General features: G+C 48.3%; 1 protein-coding gene across 2 annotated transcripts in view; it reads right to left on the bottom strand.

The window, feature by feature from the left end:
• MAN1A2 (mannosidase alpha class 1A member 2) overlaps positions 1–23,585 on the bottom strand; it is a 541,780-nt gene that overhangs the window by 282,037 nt on the left and 236,158 nt on the right. For both annotated transcript variants that reach the window (XM_085620701.1, XM_085620700.1), the window contains exon 4: positions 7,077–7,195. In XM_085620701.1, coding sequence (XP_085476827.1) covers positions 7,077–7,195 — 119 coding nt within the window. The remainder of the gene's footprint in view (positions 1–7,076; positions 7,196–23,585) is intronic.

The raw sequence follows: 23,585 nt of genomic DNA, 5'->3' as shown, positions 1-23,585 counted from the left end.
AGGGGGCACAGGATCAGAGACAGGGTGCACACACCAGTCCCAGACACAGGGGCACAGGATCAGAGACAGGGTGAACACACCAGCCCCAGACACAGGGAGCACTGGAGCAGAGACAGGGTGAACACACCAGCCCCAGACACAGGGGGCACTGGAGGAGAGATGGGGTGCACACACCAGTCCCAGACACAGGGGGCACTGAAGGAGAGACAGGGTGAACACACCAGCCCCAGACACGGGGGCACTAAAGGAGTGACAGGGTGAACACGCCAGCCCCAGACACAGGGAGCACAGGATCAGAGACAGGGTGCACACACCAGTCCCAGACACAGGGGCACAGGATCAGAGACAGGGTGAACACACCAGCCCCAGACACAGGGAGCACTGGAGCAGACTGTTCCTACAGTAGGATGCAATAAGTCACCCATACTTAAGGGTGCAAAAAGTCACCCGTGCATTTTACAAGAAAAATTGTGAGCAAGAAAACAAAAACAAAACAAAAGAACCTTAGGTATGAAGGGCCCATAAGTGAGGGGAAAAAAACTTTTTTGTCCTCTGATGCCCTCACACACCCCAAGGGGTGTCATGCTTCATCATCGGGCAGTTGCTCCTCGTAGGGCCGGCGCTGCAATTCCCTACGGGTCCCTCGAAGGGTCGCTTTGTCGGAGATCTTTTTAGGACTGCCGGATGGTGCATGCGGGTGTGTGGGGAGTGGGTTCAAAAAGAGGGTAAATCAACGGAGAATTGTGCGTGCAAAATAATCAATGAATTAAAAAGGGTCAACATGCAGCGACAGTGTAACTGTTGTACCCTTCGCAGTCCGAAAACCGCTCAATAAAAAACACTACACTGGATCTGTCTCTGCTATAGCGTATGCGCTTAGAGTCAGAATTCCGGAGGCGTGGCCGGAAATGGAATAAAACCACCCATACCTTTCTCCATTACTTTAACAACCAGTGCCGGCACCTCATTACCGGTGAACGCAATGGAGGGGTAGGTGTGGAGGAAGTAGCCCGCGCTTTAACGCCCCGGCTTTGTGTGGGGACCCATTGCTTTTGCCTTTAGAGGGATTGTCTCATCAGGGCCAGGTATTAATCATGAGCGGCATCCATCATACAGCTGTTGCCATACTGTGGGTATATAAGTTGCTGTTCCGCCCTGTTTGAGATAGAGGGTATTTTTATCTTATTTACACTGTTCACGTGCACTTCACTGAATCGTTTTATGGTCCTGAAGAAGCGCAAATGACCCTGGTTGGGCAAGAGTAGCGCGAAACATGTCGACCTATGACCTATGACACCCAGGCATAGTGAGCCTTTGGGGCATTGTTTTTTATTGAGCGGTTTTCGGACCTGTCTGTAGAGCAGCCTCGCTTGCCTGACTTCACCTGGGTTGTTGGATTTAATAGCGAAAACTTTGGTGTGGCCAGCCATGTCCTTGGATGCTATGGAGAGCCTGGCGGTATAATCGGCGAGAATTTTCTCCAGGGCAGCAAGTTTTGTGTTACACAGGATAAATTTAGGCCATTTGAGGCATCTATTACAATTAGAGGGCAGGAGTGTCTTGGTTGTCATTTGCATTCCGTGTGGGGGGGTTCGCTCTTGCCTGTGCCACGTCTCCCGCATGCTGAGGGACAGAGGGTTGTGGTCGCTATTGATTGATGGAGTTACAATCATATCGACAACAAATTTCCATCCCCTCCTGTCGACCAATATGTAATCAATTCTGCTTTGGCAGGCGACCCTGTTGAAAGTGTTTGCACCCACTGAGTCAGAGATAGTACGCCCGTTTGCAGCTCTTATGCCAAATTCTAAAACTAGAGCATTTATTTGAATAACAACTGGGGACCATCTTTTTACGGGGTTGAGAGATAGTAAAGGAATACCCCATCTGGTGTCCTCATCGTGTGTTCCCAAGATATCATCTGTGGCAAGCGGTTCAAATGAGCAGTTAAGATCACCAGTGACAAGTAAGAGGGAATCGGGAGGGCAAGTGGAAAGCATGCCTGAACGGGCTGTGATAGTAGAAGATTTAGCTCCCCCTTGGGCTCCTCGAGCATAGACATTAAAGAGGTATATATTCAAAATATATGTATTTAAGATAAATCACACCCCTCTAGTCTCTTTATGAGACTGGAGTTCGAAGTACTTCAGTTACAAGTGTTTAAGCATGAGTAAAAGCACAAATATACGTTCGGGCCCTAGGGGCGTACCAAACCATATACTAAAATAGTGGTATAAGAACCACGACTGAAATAGGCAAGGTACCTATTACTTCTAGAATCGCTAGGACCCCAAGGAACCACCCAAGGTAGGGACGTCGGGGACCCACGGGAGCCGTATGCAGTGTGGAAACACAACCGCGGGTTCCTATTACTTTCTATGGGGAATGTCGCGGTTGGAATTTTAAAGATTAGGGACACCTCAAATCGAACTATGACCAAACCCTTTTGGACTTAGACAGTTCTAGGGCTAGCACCCTTGAGAGTACCAGAGTACTTGAGTTACCTCACCCAGGGAAGCCGGGTGCATAGGTGTCTTTTGGTGTCGGGTCGCGTTGTAGATTCCAATGGAAGCCTGCAAAGAACTGCTGCTGCCGCCGTGGAGAGGAGAAGTGTCCGGAGAGATCCAAGCCTGGATCTAGGATGGAAGGAACCTGAAAGCAGAGGAGACAGAGTCTGGGTCACTGGCCAGTGACCTAGGGCAGGATGGACCAATGCCCACAGATGTCGGGTGCTTCCGATGAGTTGTTGAGTGTCTTGACTCTTCAGCCACGAGGTCCAGGAGGCGTCGACGAATTCCGCGAGCCGGATTCGAGCTGTCCCACGAAGTCTGTTGAGTGCGGCGGTGTAGGCGACCAGGAAGGACCCAACAAGCCTTGGCAACGGCAAGTCTCAGGAAATCAGAGAAAGGACTGCGGTGCAGACCAGCAAGGTCTGATGGACTCACCCAGCAAGGGGAAGAAGCACAAGTCTGGAGCAGCCAGAAAAGCACAAGTAGAAGTGGAGTTACCTTCGTGGGGACCTGATAGCCAACGGGCTAGTGATCGCAAAGGAGCCTCGAGCGGCCGCACTTGGAGCTGGCCCTCGGGTCACTCGTGGAGTGGAGGCCAACAATCTTCGGTGCAGGAGGTGCTCAAGGCTGGGGCTACTCGGAGCCCACAGCACAACTTCAAGGAAGACCAGGAAGATGATGGATCAGCAAAAGTTCACGGTGTCCAGGGGTCACGGTTCCACGTCACTCACAATAGCCACGGGCCTCAACTTTGCTGTGGACTCAGGGTCGCCTCGGGGAAGTCAGGAAATTCACCTCTGGTGATGCAAAGACTTCGGCGTCCGGCGGGAGCTTCCGCGATGCAGACCGGTCAGTTGCTTCTCTGGTGCCTGCCAAGCAGGGGAGCCATTCCTTGACCCCAATGGAGATTTCTTCCGTCTTCTAGTCGTGATAGAAAGTCGAAGGTCCAGGATATATGTTTCAGAAGTTCGTCCAGGGTAATCTAAAGTCCTAGGGACTCGGTTCCTATACTTATACTAAGTTTAGGGGATGGACTAACTCTAAGGCTCCGCCTATGGGTGGGCCTGGGGTGGGGTGGTTACACCCCTTCCCCTTTGTCCAGTTTCGCGCCAGAGCAGGGGCTGAGTGCCCCTGCAACCAGTTTGAACCGGGCTATGCACAGGGACACCTTGTGTGCCCCAGGCAGTGTCTCAAAAGCATTCTCTGAATGCACCCGCCCAGCCCCAATACACATCAGCCTGTCTGGGGAGGTGGTTACACCTTCCTGTGACAGGAAACCTATTGTCCAGGCCTCCCCTGCCGGAGTTACGGTCAGCAGCAGGAGGCCAGACCCGGGTCTGTGGCAATGGCATCCATTTTGAGATGCCAGGGCTTTGAAAGGATTTAACCGGGTTAAGCCAGTGTGAACATGTCTCTCCCTCTAGAAGGGTGGAATGGCTACCGCCGCTGCCAGAACTGGCGGGGGGGGAGGGGGAAGGGGGGGGGGTAGTATTCCAAAGCGTTTGACACCAAACACAACATGTTTTGATGCAGCCATCCCAAAGTTAGCATTTACCGCGAGGTTATAATGCACTTAAGAGTATATTGTATGGCTGTATCACAGAACAGCCATAAGGAAGTATTTCCAAAAGCTGCAGAGGGGCTCAGCTCATGCTTGGGCACCCTCTCACATATAACCAAGCACTCGGCCTTCAGGATTGTCAAGGCCTGCCATAGGAGTGGCTTATAGGTTTATATCGGTCTGTATATATATGTGGATATAGGTAGCCTATACCACTGTAAGGGGTGCAAGCACACCCTTACCCAGGCTGCTGTAGCAGACCTGTGGTGCCATTTTGGAGTGCTTCCCAGGAGTGGCATAATACATGCTGCAGCCCCTGGTAGGCCTCTGAGGTACCTATGCCCTAGGTACATAGTATACCATATACTAGAGGCTTATAAAGCACTCCAGAATCCAATTAGATATGTACCTAATGTACATGGAAACCATTTTACAGAGAAAGCAGATAGACTGGGGCCCTGGATAGCAGGATCCCAGTCCAACTAAGTCATAAACCAGCAAAACACCAGGAAAAAAGTGGGGGCAAGCATATAGTCAGATTCCACCTTCCTACACTGCATCACGGTCTGTGCAGTCTGTTTCCCTCTGTGGATCCAGTCACAGTGGCGGTGCTCGCCTCCAGCACTACTGACGTCACGGTCTGTGCAGTCTGTGGACCCTGTTACATTGGGGGTGCTCGCCTCCTACACTACTGACGTCACGCTCAGTGCAGTCTGTTTCACTCTGTGGATCCAGGGGGGTTACCTGCTTCATGCAGATTTCATGCGTGCACCTGCCCACAGGCTCACCGCAGTGGCTCGCGCGAGCTCCCAGAGGTCCTCTCTAGGCGCATGCCTCTACACCCTACAATCGGATCCCTAGAAGCCCCACATCACATCATGAAAGCCGTGCGCCGCCTGGACACTGCATCGCTCAGCAGCTCTCATGCATAATCAGGGCTCATGCATAAACATTTCCATTCATGCATAATCAATGAGTGAGTCCAGGCCAACGCCAGGTGCTTGTGAATCCGAAACATATGCGCTTCATCTGGGGCGTTGCTAAGAGCATCTCTCAGGGAGGCAGGCTCGGGGCGTCTCTCAGGGAGGCAGGCTCGGGGCGTCTCTCAGGGAGGCAGGCTTGGGACATGTCTCTCAGGGAGGCAGGCTCGGGCATCTCTCAGGGAGGCAGGCTTGGGACATGTCTCTCAGGGAGGCAGGCTCAGGGCATGTATCACAGAGGCAGGCTCGGTGCGTCTCTCAGGGAGGAAGGCCCGGGGCGTCTCTCAAGAAGGCAGGCTCGGGGCGTCTCTCAGGGAGGCAGGCTTGGGACATGTCTCTCAGGGAGGCAGGCTCAGGGCATGTATCACAGAGGCAGGCTCGGTGCGTCTCTCAGGGAGGAAGGCCGGGGCGTCTCTCAAGAAGGCAGGCTCGGGGCGTCACTCAGGGTGGAAGGCTCGGGCGTATCTCAGGGAGCAAGGCTCAGGCGTCTCTCAGGGAGGAAGGCTTGGAGTGTCTCTCAAGGAGGCAGACTCGGGGCATGCATCTCTTGGAGGCAGGCTCAGGCTATCTCTACGTGAGACAGACTTGGGCGTCTCTCAGGGAGGAAGACTCGGGGCGTCTCTCAGAGAGGAAAGCTCGGGCGTCTCTCAGGGAGGCAGGCTCGGTGCGTCTCTCAGGGAGGAAGGCCCGGGGCGTCTCTCAAGAAGGCAGGCTCGAGGCGTCATTCAGGGTGGAAGGCTCGGGCATCTCTCAGGAGAGAAGGCTCGGGCGTACCTCAGGGAGCAAGGCTCAGGCGTCTCTCAGGGAGGCAGGCTTGGAGTGTCTCTCAAGGAGGCAGCCTCGGGGCATGCATCTCTTGGAGGCAGGCTCAGGCTATCTCTACGTGAGACAGACTTTGGCGTCTCTCAGGGAGGAAGACTCGGAGCGTCTCTCAGAGAGGAAAGCTCGGGCGTCTCTCAGGGAGGCAGGCTCGGGGCGTCTCTCAGGGAGGCAGGCTCAGGCGTCTCTCAGGGAGGCAGGCTTGGAGTGTCTCTCAAGGATGCAGCCTCCGGCGTCTCTCAGGGAGGCAGGCTCGGGGCATCTCTCAGGGAGGCAGGCTCGGGCATCTCTCAGGGAGGCAGGCTTGGGGCGTCTCTCAGGGAGGCAGGCTCGGGCATCTCTCAGGGAGGCAGGCTCGGGGCGACTCTCAGGGAGGCAGGCTCGGGGCGTCTCTCAGGGAGGCAGGCTCGGGGCGTCTCTCAGGGAGGCAGGCTCAGGCGCCCCTCAGAGAGGCAGGCTCAGGCGTCTCTCAGGGAGGAAGGCTTGGTGCGTCTCTCAGGGAGGCAGACTCGGGGCGTCTCTCAGGGAGGCAGGCTCGGGGCGTCTCTCAGGGAGGCAGGCTCGGGGCGTCTCTCAGGGAGGCAGGCTTGGAGTGTCTCTCAAGGAGGAAGGCTCGGGCGTCTGTCAGGGGGCAGTCTCAGGGCGTCTCTCAGGGAGGAAGGCTCAGGGTTTTTCTAAGGGAGGCAAGCTCTCCACCACTGCATCTTGTGAATCCCCGCCCTCTTCTACAACTTGTGTGAAGCCCCGCCCTCCTCCTCTGCATCGTGTGAAGCCCCGCCCTCCTCCTCTGCATCTGTGAAGCCCCGCCCTCCTCCTCTGCATCTTGTGTGTGAAGCCCCGCCCTCCTTTGCACCTTGTGAAGCCCTACCCTCCTCCGCTGCACCTTGTAAAGCCCTGCCCCTCCTCCCGCCCCCTCCGCTGCACCTTGGGAAGCCTCGCCCTCCTCTGCACCTGAAGCCCCGCCCTCCTCCTCTGCACCTTGTGAAGCCCCGCCCCCTCATTTGCAACTTGTGTGTAAAGCCCCTCCCTCATCCCCACACTGAAGTCCAACAGATCAGCTGAAGAGGTTTGTGCAGCATCTACTCACCACACTGAAGACCAACAGACCAGTTGTGTCTAGAGGCCAGGTCACTCCACACCTACTCACCACACTGAAGTCCAACAGACCAGTTGTGCCTAGAGGCAGGTCACTCCACACCTACTCACCACACTGAAGTCCAGGTTGTTCTGCACCCAGTCCTGGCCCTCTCTGAACTCTTCCAGCAGCCCCATGATGTAGAGGGTGTCTAGCGCGTCCACTATGGTGGCGCCCATCTGTGTGCTCCCTGATGGGAAGAGAAAGAGGTGCCATTAGCTGGAGCCCCGGGACCACCACGAAACACGACAAACTGACATCTCTGCATTTCCTGTGGAGCTCAGTCCGGCAGGGGAAAATTACTTTATCATTTGGCTGAATGCAGCAGACTGCACTCACCTACGACACAGCAAGGCTGTACAGAAGCAGGGAGTGACAGAGCGTAGGTCCCTTCACAAGAAGTGGCGAGGATCACTGTAGAGTCCGGAGGGGGGCTGTTTACATTTGACATGTTCAATCTGGTAAAATTAGTCATGTGCATAAGTCTTTGCCAAGCAACTCTCTACTCAAGGAACTAGACTGGGCACAACCATCACAAGGCCCCTGCCTTAAGCAAGAGATTCTCTGAACTCCGACATGTGGCAGCTCTTGCGGTGGTAAGAAGAGTCTGGGCAGGAAACGTTGTACTGGTTTGAGGGGTGTTCAAACATCACTGGAAGACAGAAGAGGTTTGCCGGCCCTTATGAAGGAAGGCCGCTGGATGTCTTACCCGATCAAATTTGTATTATATATATATTACCTACTGGCGATAGCCAGTAGGTAGTTATAGTTAGGACCACGTTTCCATAGGAAAACCTCAACATTCTATTTTGAATAACTTTGGCGCCGGTCGACGAATCCTCGCAAATTTTTCAAAATAGGTGGGGCGCTACGCTCCGCTCCTACCCTGAAAGTCTCGGGGGGATCCGTCAAGCGGGGGCTGAGATAAAAGGGGGGTCCCAAAACGCGTTTTTCCCATGCATTTTTCCATAGGACCTTTAGAACGAGCTACAGCCCGAACGGCTGAACAGAATTACTCAAAATTTGGCAGAGAGGTAGTCCCTAGGTCAAGGAAGTGCCTTTTGTAGGTTTGGTGTAAATCTGTTCAGTAGATTCTGAGAAAATAGCCTTTAAATCAATATATATATCTGAGCCAGCTTACGGTACGCTTACCGTACGCTTACGGTAAGCGTACGGTGGCGTGCGCGAGCGCGATTCTGATTGGCTCTTAGATCTTAGTAAACATTCGAATCGGCCGAAACCAGGAAGCGGCGGCCGCCATTTTGTCTCTCGCACTGAGAGTGATTTTTAAAATATCAAGCCCAAAAACATGTAAAGGGGCTGTTTTGACAACTCCCTCCCACATAGTCATGTTGAGGGAGTCCCCAAACATCCCCCAAGTGCAAAAACGGTTTTATTTTTTTTTCGGCAATTTCGCGGGGTACGCTTACCGTACGCTTACCGTAAGCGTACGGTAAAAAAATAAAAATAAAAAAAACACTATCCACACTTACCCCACCCCCTGTGCTTTTGGTGGCCGAAGGCCACCAAAAGCACAGGGCTTATGTTAAGGGCAAAAAACACTATCCACACTTACCCCACCCCCTGTGCTTTTGGTGGCCGAAGGCCACCAAATGTACAGGGCTTATTATAAGGGAAAAAAACTTAGCATTTAAAAAACCGTACTAATTCACTGAAAAAACCATAGGTTTCACACACGTTATAGTTAGGAATTAGCATTTAAAAAACCTTGCAAATTCACTGAAAAAACCATAGGTTTCACACATGTTATAGTTAGCGGAAATTTTACTGATAAAAAACCAGTGAAATTCCCCCGTTATAGTTAGCGCAGGCAACTATAACTCACGCGACTGCAATCTTCTGCTGATGACATATGTGTCTTTATGAAAAAAATATATTTGTAATATATGTATAGCTAAAAATGTATGGAAGAAGACATGGGCAAATAAGTGTCTAAATACAGTATTAGCATCAGCAGAGGATTGCGGTCGCGTGAGTTATAGTTGCCTGCGCTAACTATAACGGGGGAATTTCACTGGTTTTTTATCAGTAAAATTTCCGCTAACTATAACATGTGTGAAACCTATGGTTTTTTCAGTGAATTTGCAAGGTTTTTTAAATGCTAATTCCTAACTATAACGTGTGTGAAACCTATGGTTTTTTCAGTGAATATACATATATACACATATATACACATATATATACACATACATATATATATTCATACATGTATATATGCACATTTATGTTTAGTTTTGTAACTAAGTACTGAACTGAGAACTGTGCCCACTAGTGAATTAAAGAGGAAACAGCCAGGTTGTGAGTTTTTTCCTAAAGGAAAGGTAATTTTGCAGTTCCTGTAACCTATGGTTTTTTCAGTGAATTTCAAAGGTTTTTCAATTTCTAATTTCTAACTATAACGTCCCTATTAAATCCCCTTGAATCCTGAGAGTCCGTGAGGGCCAACTAGCCCACCAGGTACCTCCAGTAAGCGCCACAGAGCTGTGTTGCAGAGAGGTGGTCCGAGGCCACGCCCATTTTTACACCACGCTGCAAACGCGGCTTGTGGCGCACTGCTGCTCGGAGGGTGAAGTCCACTTGTATCCTGAGGTCCTCAGGACACAAGAGGACCTCATCGCCCCACCAGCAGTGCACCAGAAGCCGCTTTTGCAACGCAGCTCCGTGGCGCTTACGGGAGGTACTTGGTGGGCTAGTTGGTCCCCAGGGACCCTCAAAATTGAAGGGCACTAAATCCCCCAATTTACAACACGCCAGGGGGCACGTTTGCACACTTGTTGTTTCAGGCCCCGCCCCCTTGCTGCACCACTGTGCACACGCGCCCCCTGGCGCATTGTAAGTTGGGGATTAAGTCCCCTTCAATTCTGCGGGTCCCTGGGGGCCAACTAGCCCACCAGGTACCTCCAGAAACCGCCACAGAGCTGCACTGCAGAAAGGTGTAAAAAGGGGTGTGGCCTCGGACCACCACTCTGCAACGCAGCTCTGTGGCGCTTACAGGAGGTACCTGGTGGGCTAGTTGGCCCCCAGGGACCCTCAGGATTGAAGGGGACATAATCCCCAATCTTCCAATGCGCCAGGGGGTGCGTTTGCACACTTGTTGTTTCAGGGCCCGCCCCCTCGCTGCACCACTGTGCAAACGCGCCCCCTGGTGCATTGTAAGTTGGGGAATTAAGTCCCCTTCAATCCTGAGGGTCCCTGGGGCCAACTAGCCCACCAGGTACCTCCAGTAAGCACCACAGAGCTGCGTTGCAGAGAGGTGTAAAAAGGGGCGTGGCCTTGGACCACCTCTCTACAACGGATCTCATTGTGGCGCAAACTGGAGGTACCTGGTGGGCTAGTTGGCCCCCAGGGACCCTCAGTATTCAAGGGGAATTAATTCCCCAACTAACAACGTGCCAGGGAGCACGTTTGCAGTGTGGTGGAAAAAGGGGGCGTGGCATCCGGCTAGATGCCAGCTTTTTTTTATATTACTTTTTACAAGGGGGGCTGTGTGGCCCCCCTTCTTTTACATTTCTTGGGCCCTGGGGACCCCATCCCCCAGGGCCTGGCCCCTTTTTATTTTTTCCCCAAAAAATCGGGAAGGGGGTCCCTCTTCCGAGGCCAATTTTGCCCTGGGGAACCCATCACCCGGAGCATGGCCAGTTGTTTGTTCTTTTTTGAAAAAATGTATGTCTTTGGAGGGGGGTCCCCCTCCTCAGGCCAATCATTACTTATTTTTTTTTAAATGTTTTTTTTTCTTCACAGGGAAGGGGGCCATGTTGCCCCCCCTCCCGGGGCACTTCCGGCCCGGGGACCCCATCCCACAGGGCCTGGCCGCTACGTTGGGGACTGTGGGGGGAGCCTCAATACCTGAGTTGTAGAGAGTAAGTAGTAGAGAGTAAGTAGTAGAGTGACTAGTAGTGAGTAGTAGAGAGTAGTAGACAGAGTGAGTAGTAGAGAGCGAGTAGTAGAGAGAGTAGTAGAGAGTGAGTAGTAGAGAGTGAGTAGTGGAGAGTGAGTAGTAGAGAGTAGCAGAGAGTGAGTAGTAGAGAGTGAGTAGTAGAGAGTGAGTAGTAGAGAGTAGTAGAGTGAGTAGTAGAGACTGAGTAGTAGTGAGTAGTAGAGACTGAGTAGTAGAGAGTAGAGGGTAGAGTAGTAGAGAGTGAGTAGAGAGTAGTAGAGAGAGAGTAGTAGAGAGTAGTAGAGAGAGTGAGTAGTAGAGAGTGAGTAGAGAGTAGTGGAGAGAGTGAGTGGAGAGAGTGAGTAGTAGAGAGTGAGTAGAGTAGAAGAGCGTAGTAGAGAGTGCGTAGTAGAGAGTGAGTAGTAGAGAGTGAGTTGTAGTGAGTGAGTAGTGAGTGAGTAGTAGAGAGAGGGAGTAGTTAGTAGAGTGAGTAGTAGAATGAGTAGTAGAGAGAGAGTAGTAGAGAGTGAGTAGTAGAGAGAGTAGTAGAGTGAGTAGTAGAGAGTGAGTAGTAGAGAGTAGAGGGTAGAGTAGTAGAGAGTGAGCAGAGAGTAGTAGAGAGAGTAGTAGAGAGAAAGTAGTAGAGAGTGAGTAGTAGAGAGTGAGTAGAGAGTAGTAGAGAGTAGAAGAGAGGGTGAGTAATAGAGAGTTAGTAGAGAGTAGTAGAGAGTGAGTAGTAGAGAGTGAGTTGTAGAGATTGAGTAGTAGAGAGTAAGTAGTAGAGAGTAAGTAGTAGAGAGTGACTAGTAGTGAGTAGTAGAGAGTAGAAGACAGTGAGTAGTAGAGAGAGTAGTAGAGAGAGAGTAGTAGAGAGTGAGTAGTAGAGAGTGAGTAGTGGAGAGTGAGTAGTAGAGAGTAGTGGAGAGTGAGTAGTAGAGAGTAGTAGAGTAGAAGAGAGTAGTAGAGAGTAGTAGAGTGTGAGTAGTAGAGAGTAGAGTAGTAGAGAGTGAGTAGTAGAGAGTAGAGAGTAGTAGAGTGAGTAGTAGAGCATGAGTAGTAGAGAGTGACTAGTAGAGAGTAGAGGGTAGAGTAGTAGAGAGTGAGTAGAGAGTAGTAGAGAGTGAGTAGAAGAGAGTGAGTAGTAGAGAGTGAGTTGTAGAGAGTGAGTAGTAGAGAGTGAGTAGTAGAGAATGAGTAGTAGAGAGTGAGTAGTAGAGAGTGAGTAGTAGAGAGTAGTAGAGTGAGTAGTAGAGAGTGAGTAGTAGAGAGAGTAGTAGAGTAGAGAGTAGTAGACAGTTGTAGAGAGTGAGTAGTAGAGAGTGAGTAGTAGTGAGTAGTAGAGAGAGTAGTAGAGAGAGAGTAGTAGAGAGAGTAGTAGAGAGTGAGTTGTAGAGAGTGAGTAGTGAGTGAGTAGTAGAGAGAGGGAGTAGTTAGTAGAGTGGGTAGTAGAATGAGTAGTAGAGAGAGAGTAGTAGAGAGTGAGTAGTAGAGAGTGAGTAGAGTAGTAGTAGAGAGTGAGTAGTAGAGAGTGAGTTGTAGAGATTGAGTAGTAGAGAGTAAGTAGTAGAGAGTAAGTAGTAGAGAGTGACGTAGTGAGTAGTAGAGAGTAGAAGACAGTGAGTAGTAGAGAGTGAGTAGTGGAGAGAGAGTAGTAGAGAGTAGTAGAGAGTGAGTAGTAGAGAGTGAGTAGTGGAGAGTGAGTAGTAGAGAGTAGTGGAGAGTGAGTAGTAGAGAGTAGTAGAGAGTAGTAGAGTGAGTAGTAGAGAGTAGTAGAGTGAGTAGAAGAGAGTAGTAGAGAGTAGTAGAGAGTAGTAGAGAGCGAGTAGTAGAGAGTAGAGTAGTAGAGAGTGAGTAGTAGAGAGTAGTAGAGCGTGAGTAGTAGAGAGTGACTAGTAGAGAGTAGAGGGTAGAGTAGTAGAGAGTGAGTAGAGAATAGTAGAGAGTAGTAGAGAGTGAGTAGAAGAGAGTGAGTAGTAGAGAGTGAGTTGTAGAGAGTGAGTAGTAGAGAGTGAGTAGTAGAGAGTGAGTAGTAGAGAATGAGTAGTAGAGAGTGAGTAGTAGAGAGTAGTAGAGTGAGTAGTAGAGAGTGAGTAGTAGAGAGAGGAGTAGAGAGTAGTAGACAGTTGTAGAGAGTGAGTAGTAGTGAGTGAGTAGTAGAGAGTAGAGGGTAGAGTAGTAGAGAGTAGTAGAGAGAGAATAGAGAGAGTAGTAGAGAGAGTAGTAGAGAGAGAGTAGTAGAGAGAGAGTAGAGAGTGAGTAGAAGAGAGTGAATAGTAGAGAGTAGTAGAGAGTGAGTTGTAGAGAGTGAGTAGTAAAGAATGAGTAGTAGAGCGTGAGTAGTAGAGTGAGTATTAGAGAGTAGTAGAGAAAGTGAGTAGTAGAGAGTGAGTAGTAGAGAGTGAGTAAAGAGAGTGAGTAGTAGAGAGTGGTTAGTAGAGAGTGAGTAGTAGGAGAGAGTGAGTAGTTAGTAGAGAGTGAGTAGTAGAGAGTGAGTAGTAGAGAGTACTAGAGAGTGAGAAGTAGAGAGTACTAGAGAGTGAGAAGTAGAGAGTAGTAGAGAGAGTGAGTAGTAGAGAGTGAGTAGTAGAGAGTGAGTAGTAGAGAGTGAGTAGTAGAGAGTGAGTAGTAGAATGAGTAGTAGAGAGTGAGTAGTAGAGAATAGTGGAGAGTGAGTAGTAGAGAGTGAGTAGAGAGTAGTAGAGTGAGTAGTAGAGTGAGTAGAGAAAGGGTAGTAGAGAGTAGTAGAGAGAGTGAGTAGTAGCGAGTAGTAGAGAGTACTAGAGAGTGAGAAGTAGAGAGTAGTAGAGAGTACTAGAGAGTTAGTAGAGAGTAGTAGAGAGTGAGTAGTAGAGAGTAGTAGAGAGTGAGTAGAAGAGAGTAGTAGAGAGTAGTAGAGAGTAGTAGAGTAGTAGAGTGAGTAGTAGAGAGTGAGTAGTAGAGAGTAGAGTAGTAGAGAGTGTGTAGTAGAGAGTAGTAGAGTGAGTAGTAGTGAGTAGTAAAGAGTAGTAGAGAGTGAGTAATAGTGAGTAGTAGAGACTGAGTAGTAGAGAGTAGAGGGTAGAGTAGTAGAGAGTGAGTAGAGAGTAGTAGAGAGAGAGTAGTAGAGAGAGTGAGTAGTAGAGAGTGAGTAGAGAGTAGTAGAGAGTAGTAGAGCGAGTGAGTAGTAGAGAGTGAGTAGAGTAGTAGAGCGTAGTAGAGAGTGAGTAGTAGAGAGTGAGTAGTAGAGAGTGAGTTGTAGAGAGTGAGTAGTGGGTGAGTAGTAGGGAGAGGGAGTAGTTAGTAGAGTGGGTAGTAGAATGAGTAGTAGAGAGAGAGTAGTAGAGAGTGAGTAGTAGAGAGTGAGTAGTAGAGAGTAGTAGAGAGAGAGTAGTAGAGTGTGAGTAGTAGAGAGTGAGTAGAGAGTAGTAGAGAGTAGTAGAGAGTAGTAGAGAGGGTGAGTAATAGAGAGTTAGTAGAGAGTGAGTAGTAGAGAGTGAATTGTAGAGATTGAGTAGTAGAGAGTAAGTAGTAGAGAGTAAGTAGTAGAGAGTGACTAGTAGTGAGTAGTAGAAGACAGTGAGTAGTAGAGAGTGAGTTGTAGAGAGTGAGTAGTGGGTGAGTAGTAGGGAGAGGGAGTAGTTAGTAGAGTGGGTAGTAGAATGAGTAGTAGAGAGAGAGTAGTAGAGTGAGTAGTAGAGAGTAGTAGAGAGTGAGTAGTAGAGAGTGAGTAGTGGGGAGTGAGTAGTAGAGAGTAGTGGAGAGTGAGTAGTAGAGAGTAGTAGAGAGTGAGTAGTAGAGAGTAGTAGAGTGAGTAGAAGAGAGTAGTAGAGAGTAGTAGAGAGTGAGTAGTAGAGAGTGAGTAGTAGAGAGAGAGTAGTAGAGTGAGTAGTAGAGTGAGTAGTAGAGTGAGTAGTAGAGTGAGTAGTAGAGCGTGAGTAGTAGAGAGTGGCTAGTAGAGAGTAGAGGGTAGAGTAGTAGAGAGTGAGTAGAGAGTAGTAGAGAGTAGTAGAGAGTGAGTAGAAGAGAGTGAGTAGTAGAGAGTGAGTTGTAGAGACTGAGTAGTAGAGAGTGAGTAGTAGAGAATGAGTAGTAGAGAGTGAGTAGTAGTGAGTAGTAGAGAGTAGTAGAGTGAGTAGTAGAGAGTGAGTAGTAGAGAGAGTAGTAGAGTAGTAGAGTAGAGAGTAGTAGACAGTTGTAGAGAGTGAGTAGTAGAGAGTGAGTTGAGTAGTAGAGAGTGAGTAGTAGAGAGTAGAGGGTAGAGCAGTAGAGAGAGAATAGAGAGAGTAGTAGAGAGTAGTAGAGAGAGAGTAGAGAGTGAGTAGAAGAGAGTGAGTAGTAGAGAGTAGTAGAGAGTGAGTTGTAGAGAGTAGTAGCGTGAGTAGAAGAGAGTAGTAGAGAGTAGTAGAGAGTAGTAGAGAGTGAGTAGTAGAGAGAGAGTAGTAGAGTGAGTAGTAGAGTGAGTAGTAGAGCGTGAGTAGTAGAGAGTGGCTAGTAGAGAGTAGAGGGTAGAGTAGTAGAGAGTGAGTAGAGAGTAGTAGAGAGTGAGTAGAAGAGAGTGAGTAGTAGAGAGTGAGTTGTAGAGACTGAGTAGTAGAGAGTGAGTAGTGGAGAATGAGTAGTAGAGAGTGAGTAGTAGTGAGTAGTAGAGAGTAGTAGAGTGAGTAGTAGAGAGTGAGTAGTAGAGAGAGTAGTAGAGTAGTAGAGTAGAGAGTAGTAGACAGTTGTAGAGAGTGAGTAGTAGAGAGTGAGTAGTAGTGAGTAGTAGAGAGTGAGTAGTAGAGAGTAGAGGGTAGAGCAGTAGAGAGAGAATAGAGAGAGTAGTAGAGAGAGAGTAGTAGAGAGTAGTAGAGAGAGAGTAGAGAGTGAGTAGAAGAGAGTGAGTAGTAGAGAGTAGTAGAGAGTGAGTTGTAGAGAGTGAGTAGTAGAGAATGAGTAGTAGAGAGTGAGTAGTAGAGAGTGAGTAGTAGAGAGTAGTAGAGAAAGTGAGTAGTAGAGAGTGAGTAGTAGGAGAGAGTAGGAGAGAGTGAGTAGTTAGTAGAGAGTGAGTAGTAGAGAGTGAGTAGTAGAGAGTACTAGAGAGTGAGAAGTAGAGAGTAGTAGAGAGTACTAGAGAGTGAGAGGTAGAGAGTAGTAGAGAGAGTGAGTAGTAGAGAGTGTGAGTAGTAGAGAGTGAGTAGTAGAGAGTAGCTAGTACAGAGTGAGTAGTAGAGAGTAAGTAGTAGAGTGAGTAGTAGAGAGTGAGTAGTAGAGAATAGTGGAGAGTGAGTAGTAGAGAGTGAGTAGAGAGTAGTAGAGAGTGAGTAGTAGAGAGTAGTAGAGAGTGAGTAGAAGAGAGTAGTAGAGAGTAGTAGAGAGTAGTAGAGAGTAGTAGAGTAGTAGAGTGAGTAGTAGAGAGTGAGTAGTAGAGAGTAGAGTAGTAGAGAGTGAGTAGAGAGTAGTAGAGAGTAGTAGAGAGTAGTAGAGAGGGTGAGTAATAGAGAGTTAGTAGAGAGTAGTAGAGAGTGAGTAGTAGAGAGTGAATTGTAGAGATTGAGTAGTAGAGAGTAAGTAGTAGAGAGTAAGTAGTAGAGAGTGAGAAGTAGAGAGTAGTAGAGAGTGAGTAGTAGAGAGTAGTAGAGAGTGTGAGTAGTAGAGAGTGAGTAGTAGAGAGTAGTAGAGAGTGAGTAGTAGAGAGAAGTAGAGAGTGAGTAGTAGAGTGTGAGTAGTAGAGAGTGAGTAGTAGAGTGTGAGTAGTAGAGAGTGAGTAGTAGAGAGTGAGTAGTAGAGAGTAGTAGAGAGTAAGTAGTAGAGAGTAGTAGAGAGTGAGTAGTAGAGAGTGAGTAGTAGAGAGTGAGTAGTAGAGAGTAGGTAGTAGAGAGTGAGTAGTAGAGAGTAGTAGAGAGTAAGTAGTAGAGTGAGTAGTAGAGAGTGAGTAGTAGAGAATAGTGGAGAGTGAGTAGTAGAGAGTGAGTAGAGAGTAGTAGAGAGAGTAGTAGAGTGAGTAGTAGTAGAGAGAGTGAGTACTAGAGAGTAGTAGAGAGTGAGTAGAGAGAGTAGTAGAGAGAGTAGTAGAGAGAGTAGTAGAGTGAGTAGAAAGTAGTAGAGAGAGTGAGTAGGAGAGTGAGTAGTAGAGAGTGAGTAGGAGAGTGAGTAGTAGAGAGTGAGTAGTAGAGAGCAGTAGAGAGTAAGTAGTAGTGAGTAGTAGAGAGTGAGTAGTAGAGAATAGTGGAGAGAGAGAGTAGTAGAGAGTGAGTAGTAGAGAGTGTGTAGAGAGTAGTAGAGAGTGAGTAGTAGAGTGAGTAGAGAGAGGGTAATAGAGAGTAGTAGAGAGAGTGAGTAGTAGAGAGTACTAGAGAGTGAGTAGTAGAGAGTAGTAGAGAGTGTGAGTAGTAGAGAGTAGTAGAGAGTGAGTAGTAGAGAGTAGTAGAGAGTGAGTAGTAGAGTGTGAGTAGTAGAGTGTGAGTAGTAGAGAGTGAGTAGTAGAGTGAGTAGTAGAGAGTAGTAGAGAGTAGTAGAGAGAGTAGTAGAGAGTAAGTAGTAGTGAGTAGTAGAGAGTGAGTAGTAGAGAATAGTGGAGAGAGAGAGTAGTAGAGAGTGAGTAGTAGAGAGTGTGTAGAGAGTAGTAGAGAGTGAGTAGTAGAGTGAGTAGAGAGAGGGTAGTAGAGAGAGGGTAGTAGAGAGTAGTAGAGAGAGTGAGTAGTAGAGTACTAGAGAGTGAGTAGTAGAGAGTAGTAGAGAGTGTGAGTAGTAGAGAGTAGTAGAGAGTGAGTAGTAGAGAGTAGTAGAGAGTGAGTAGTAGAGTGTGAGTAGTAGAGAGTGAGTAGTAGAGAGTGAGTAGTAGAGTGTGAGTGGTAGAGAGTGAGTAGTAGAGTGAGTAGTAGAGAGTAGTAGAGAGAGTAGTAGAGTGAGTAGTAGAGAGAGTGAGTAGTAGAGAGTAGTAGAGAGCGTGAGTAATAGAGAGTGAGTAGTAGAGAGTAGTAGAGAGTTAGTAGTAGAGTGTGAGTAGTAGAGAGTGAGTAGTAGAGTGGTAGAGAGTGAGTAGTAGAGTGTGAGTAGTAGAGAGTGAGTAGTAGAGAGTGAGTAGTAGAGTAGTAGAGAGAGTAGTAGAGTGAGTAGTAGAGAGTGACTAGTAGTAGAGAGAGTCAGTACTAGAGAGTAGTAGAGAGTGAGTAGTAGAGAGTGAGTAGAGAGTAGTAGAGTGAGTAGTAGAGTGGGTAGTAGAGAGAGTGAGTAGTAGTAGAGAGAGTGAGTACTAGAGAGTAGTAGAGAGTGCCTTTTCTGCCTTACGCTTGAAAGGTGTACATTTTGCTGTAGAATTCGATTTTACTAGTGTCCTGTGTGGTGGGTGCCCTAATTAGATCTCTTTGTTCCAGATGCAAGCTCCCACGTTAAAATAACTGCCTATGACGGGATGCTAATATAGATAATACACAGAGACGCCCCCTTTAAGAATTCTGCCACTAAAACGGGTGAAAGGCGTTTGCAGCACATTTGAGGTGTTTTCGGGGAGTCACAGGGGCGGGTTGCACCGCGCTAGCCTCAGACGTGCGCCTGGCGGGTTCCGGGACACTGGTTCCCATCTGAGCGGAGGTCGAGAGGCTTCCGGTCCTGGGAGTTAGTGACATAAGCCTTCTCTCTGGCCTCAAGAGAAAAGATGGCCCTTCAAACAGTTCGCAAAATGTGTCCGGAGAGATACCGCTAGGGTTATCACATCCCATAACTCCTGGAAGACGCAAGCTAGTAAGCGCTATAGACCGTGTCTTATGACCAGATATCCAACGCATCAAACGTGTGCAGGTAAGGCGGTCCCGTGATATTGCACAGAGCCAGGCAAGGAAATGCCTGATCACTTCTTTAACCGGAGAGCTGCAGCTCAGTGGGTTAAACCACCTGCGCCATACATCTATTTTTGCGAACCTTGCAGCCACACGTTCCAATCCCACCCAGTATGACAGTAGCAGGTGGCTTGCCCCCGCGAGCTGAGTTTGCCACTGTAACCTGCAGGCCACACATGTGAACCTAAGGTCGCTCACAAGACCAACGCACTTCCGCTTACCTCAGGCAGATCAGAGAGTCGTATCCCTGTCAAAGAGCTCGACACTTTTACGCATCTACTATTGTTTCCACTGCGGGTCACGACTGGACCCTCCCATTCAGCCATTCATTGTGCCAGCTAACCAAACACCTCAATCGAAGAGCCAAGAAGCAACGCGGATTCTGGGTGTGCGCTAGAGAAATTGTAACTATTCCACAAAAACACACTTCATCTTACTGACACGACAGGACAATAAATGACTGCAGACCTGACCACATTCCCACAATAAACTGTTTCACGTATAACAACCCTCTTAACTTGAAAAGAGCTCCGCCTCTTAAACAGAAACGAGAGCGAGAAAGGATTTCACTAAAGTGCGCTAAGGCCGTCGCGACATTCCAGAAGGCTGCGGGGGTATTTATATCGGGGGTCAAGAGAGGAATTAGGCCGAGCGGTACCCTAGAGGTGTGAGTAAAGAAAGAGCGGGGGCACAGGTATCAGACGGGGTCTGGAGTGGGACCCCAAGTCCGAGCAGACACTGCGGGGGCGCGGGATGGGAGCGGCGAGTGTTCCTTCATTAAAGTTCTGGAAATGCCCTCCGTGATAAAACTAGTTGGGCTAGACCAGAAAAAACGTACAAAGCAAAAAAATGCCGCAATACCTGTTAACCAAAGTATATATGAACACCAAGTAACCACAAGAAAGATACAGAAATGACAAAAAAAAAAAAGGAAAAACAGATCCAGCCCAGGCGAGTTTGTCACGACCGTAGAGAACTCGCTAACGAATGCAAAGAAAACGAGTGGTGCGCGCGCCACTGCGACCCATGTTCTTTCAATTATCGCACCCGTGTCTGGACACGATCATTGAAACCACATGACGGCCTATGGTGTCTATTACGCGCACCAAGCGCGTAATATAGACACCAATAGGCCATGGGCGGAGCAATGCGCCCGCCTTTGGCCCACTGTGTGCTGCTTTCAAAAAAGCACGCACGAAAGGCCAATAAGTGCAACAGAAGGAAAGGCAAACGCTGGTGCGTGTGCCATTCCTAGGTCAGCTCCAAATCCCCGTTTTTCATCTACTAAATCTCTCGCGCTGCGCGAGCACTTCTGCGCAGTGCAACGCTAGGCGCGAGACCTAAAAATGAATAGGCAAAAAAAGTTGTGTACAAGAAACAAAATCCGAGCGGAGGATCAACAATGGGATCAACAAGTGAGTGGAAACACTAAAGCAAACATCAATCTATCGGTTATTTAATTTGACCAAAGCTGAGGAACACATTTTAAATTCAGCAGCGCCTCGACAGATAGAGAGCGACAAGCTCCGCATTTAAGGAATAGGCACCAATTGGAGTCGGTCCGGAGAGAAAAGGAAAAAGTGGTAGGGAAAAGGAAGCGACGGTGCGAGAGTCAGTAGTCGTATCCCCTGTAAAAAAGGCATCCAAAGGGCAGGGTAAACATAGAGGTGCGGGCCTAAGGAAGTGCGATTACCACCTAAACCTCCTCCGTCCCTCAGGTCATACTTCAGAATTACGGAGCAGGTTGCTGGGTCTACGCAGGGGAAGGGAGTACTGCAACTCAGATACAGTCCCAGGTAGAGGTGCTCCCGCTTACACATCGTTTCTCCCCACTGGCAAATGCTGCAGGAGACCCCCAAGATGCCCAAGACACTCTAAATGACCAATAAGGAGGGGCTTTGGGTCAGAGTCCGAGACTGTTCCAGAACAGTAATGGGTCATCTGGTCAGATAACTCAAATCAAGTGGAGCCTTGCTCTCGGGTGAAAGGTGCGTCGGGGAACCAAGTGGAAAAGTTGTTATTTAACCTGAGGCAAGACATTGTCACGAAGTTTGAGATCTCCGAAGGTAACCAAAAGGGTATCCAAGAAAAGTGTGGGATACTTGAAGAAACAGTAGATGGCATAGCACAACGCACCACAACTTTGGAAGGTGAGGTAAAGTCTCTGTCAGTAGCTCTGTCCGAGAACGTAAGAGATACAGCGGTTTTAAAATCACAAAATAAGCTGCTACAGGAAGACTTGGAAAGGCTCGAAACACAGACCAGGCGTAATAATGTGAGACTTCTCAACACTCCGGAAGGCTCTTAAAAGAGTGACATCAAGAGTTCTATATGTAAACTCCTTGGTGAAGGATGACTTCCGGAGAGGCCAGATATTGATCTTGAAAAGAGATCCCAAGACCACACAGGGACCCTTTCAAGCTACGCCCTGCTAGGAAACGCCCAGAAAAATGTTGGTAAATTACTTACGCTGTTAAAGAGCTGGTGCTGGCAAGTGCTTTGAAGGAACGTTTTGTGAAATTTGGGGGTTTTAGCAATCAAGTAAGGTCAGATATTGGCACGCGAACCGCACAGAGACAATGGGAACTTGGTTCAAGGATGAATGACTTACGAAGTAAGGATGTCCAGGTCCAGATAAGGTTCCCTGCAATGCTGAAAATAATGTGGCGTAACAGGATGCACAATATTAGTAGCCCGGAAGAGGTAGAGTCTTTTTTGGCTCAGGTGGAGCGATCAGCCTCTAGCTCAGGCTAGTAGAGGCCTGGAGCGTCTCGTCTGAGTCCCGTAATAAAAATCCTATTATGTGCTGAGGCTTTATTTTGCACTTTTCTTTTGAGTATGCACTGGACTTCCTCTCTTCGCCCGGGAGGGTCGCGAAGGGCGGATACTATCACCCAGGGATAGGAAAGGGGGCTTCCCGAGGTGGGTGGGTGGTGGGAGCACAGGGTGTTGGGATCTTGCCTCGTTCTGCCATATTCCTGTCTTAGGGGTGTATCATGCAGGAGTTCTCAATATGATCGGATGTTGAAGGAGGTATGTGAGAGTAAAGGGGGGAGACCTGAAGAGGAGTAAATCGAATCTTTTTCAATTTATGTCTTGGAATCTTCATGGTCTGAGGTCCAGGAGGAAGCTGGCTCGAGTGATCGACTTCCAGTCATGTTGCTTCAGGAGACTCACCTGGAATGGGAGGAGGGTAGGTCATCTTTCAGTCAGTCGGGTTGGGTTCAGGAGGTAGTGTGTTCAGAACAGAGAGGCAGTACTAGAGGAGTGGCCTTAATTATTAGAAATAACCCAGGTATAAGGTTGGTAAAATAGGAGTCTGACCTGTCCGGCAGATAGAGGTTAATGTGAGGATTCAGGGCATGCCTGTAGAGTGTGACACTTACTGTGGCCCAATGCAGTTGGAATTGTGTCTTTTAGAGTCTACCGCCCAGTAATGCTTGGAGGGGATTTTAATATAGTCCAAAATAAGGATCTAGATAGAATGTCAAAAGTTAAATACGTTAGTCCCCCAAGAATATCTGGAACCTTGAAAAATGTGATGGCCGAGTTTCATCTGGTTAATTTTTGGAGCAATAAGATGGGGGGGCGGGGGGCAAGGGATTTTACTTTCTACAGTAAAAAGTATGGGCGTCATTCCCATATGGATTACTTTTTGGTAGATCAGGAATTAAATGCAGAGGTGGAAGAGATTAAACATGCTCCTGCCATTTTATCAGACCATTCGACAGCCTTCCTGTCCTTAAGACATCATCAAAAAACGGTAATGAGAAGGTGGACTCTAGACAGGACCATTTTGCTAGATGAGAGGATGGTATTAAATTTACTGGATAAGACAGTTGAGTTTGTTCTTGCTAATAGCGAATCAGCCAAAATACAAACAGTGGGGGATATTTAAGGGCAATTTTGAGCTCCATAATGGTGGGTAAGAGGCGTACGCTGAAGCAGGAAGATGAGGATCGAATTAAAAAGATTAAGGTCAGAGAATGCGATCTTCAGAAAGCATCATTGGAGGGTTTCGGCAGAGTCTCGGTGCTTAGCAAAGAATTGGAGCGACTACAGGCTGAATATCAAGGGCAACTGGATAAAAGATTACGTGACAGGTGGAAAGTGAGTAAGTTGCAGCATTCTGCATATGGAGATAGGTGTAGTTCGCTTTTGGCCTGGAAAGCTAAAATAGGCAAAGCTAGAAACTCAATTCGAAACCTGATAGATGCTGAATCGGGAGCTTTGCTGAATACTAATCTGTAAATTAGTGAAGAGGCCCGGAAATATATGAGTAGTATATATAGAGAGGATATATCCCCCAGGAAAGAGTGTATAGAGGCCTGGTTAAAAAAGATTGAGCTTCCGCGATTAACAATCGAGTATAGGAGGGTCTTAGAGGCGGAGATTACGGAGAAAGAGATTAGGGCACAAATTAGGAAGATGGCAGGGTGGGGGAAGGAAGCCGGGCCAGATGGCCTTCCAGTTGAGATCTACTCCCAAATTATTGATGAAGTAGCCCCGGTCTTAAAAGCCCTATTTAACGCTATTTATATAGTAGGTGAACTGGTCCCTCGGTCTTGGGCAGAAGCCACTGTAACCTTAATTCTGAAACCGAACAAAGATCCGTTGAAAGTAGACTCATAGAGGCCAATATTGAACTCTTGAACTCTGACTACAAGATCTTCTCTGGGATAGTGGCCACGAGGGTAGCGCAGGTCACGGAGGGGGTTATCCACCAAGACTGAAGAGGATTTATCCCCGGGGGGCAGCTCAATGAGCTCGCCTCTCTGATGTTGGGGGTCATAGATTTGGCGGAAGCTCAGCAGTTGCCTGTGACTGCAGTGGCTGTAGCTGCAGCTAAGGCTTTCGACCAAGTACACTGGGCCTATCTTTGGCAAGTT

Source organism: Triturus cristatus, chromosome 8, assembly GCF_964204655.1.
Source record: "Triturus cristatus chromosome 8, aTriCri1.1, whole genome shotgun sequence".
NCBI classification, from domain to species: Eukaryota; Metazoa; Chordata; class Amphibia; order Caudata; family Salamandridae; genus Triturus; species Triturus cristatus.
The sequence above is the reverse complement of the archived record's forward strand: the minus strand, read 5'-3'. Positions and strand labels throughout refer to the sequence as shown.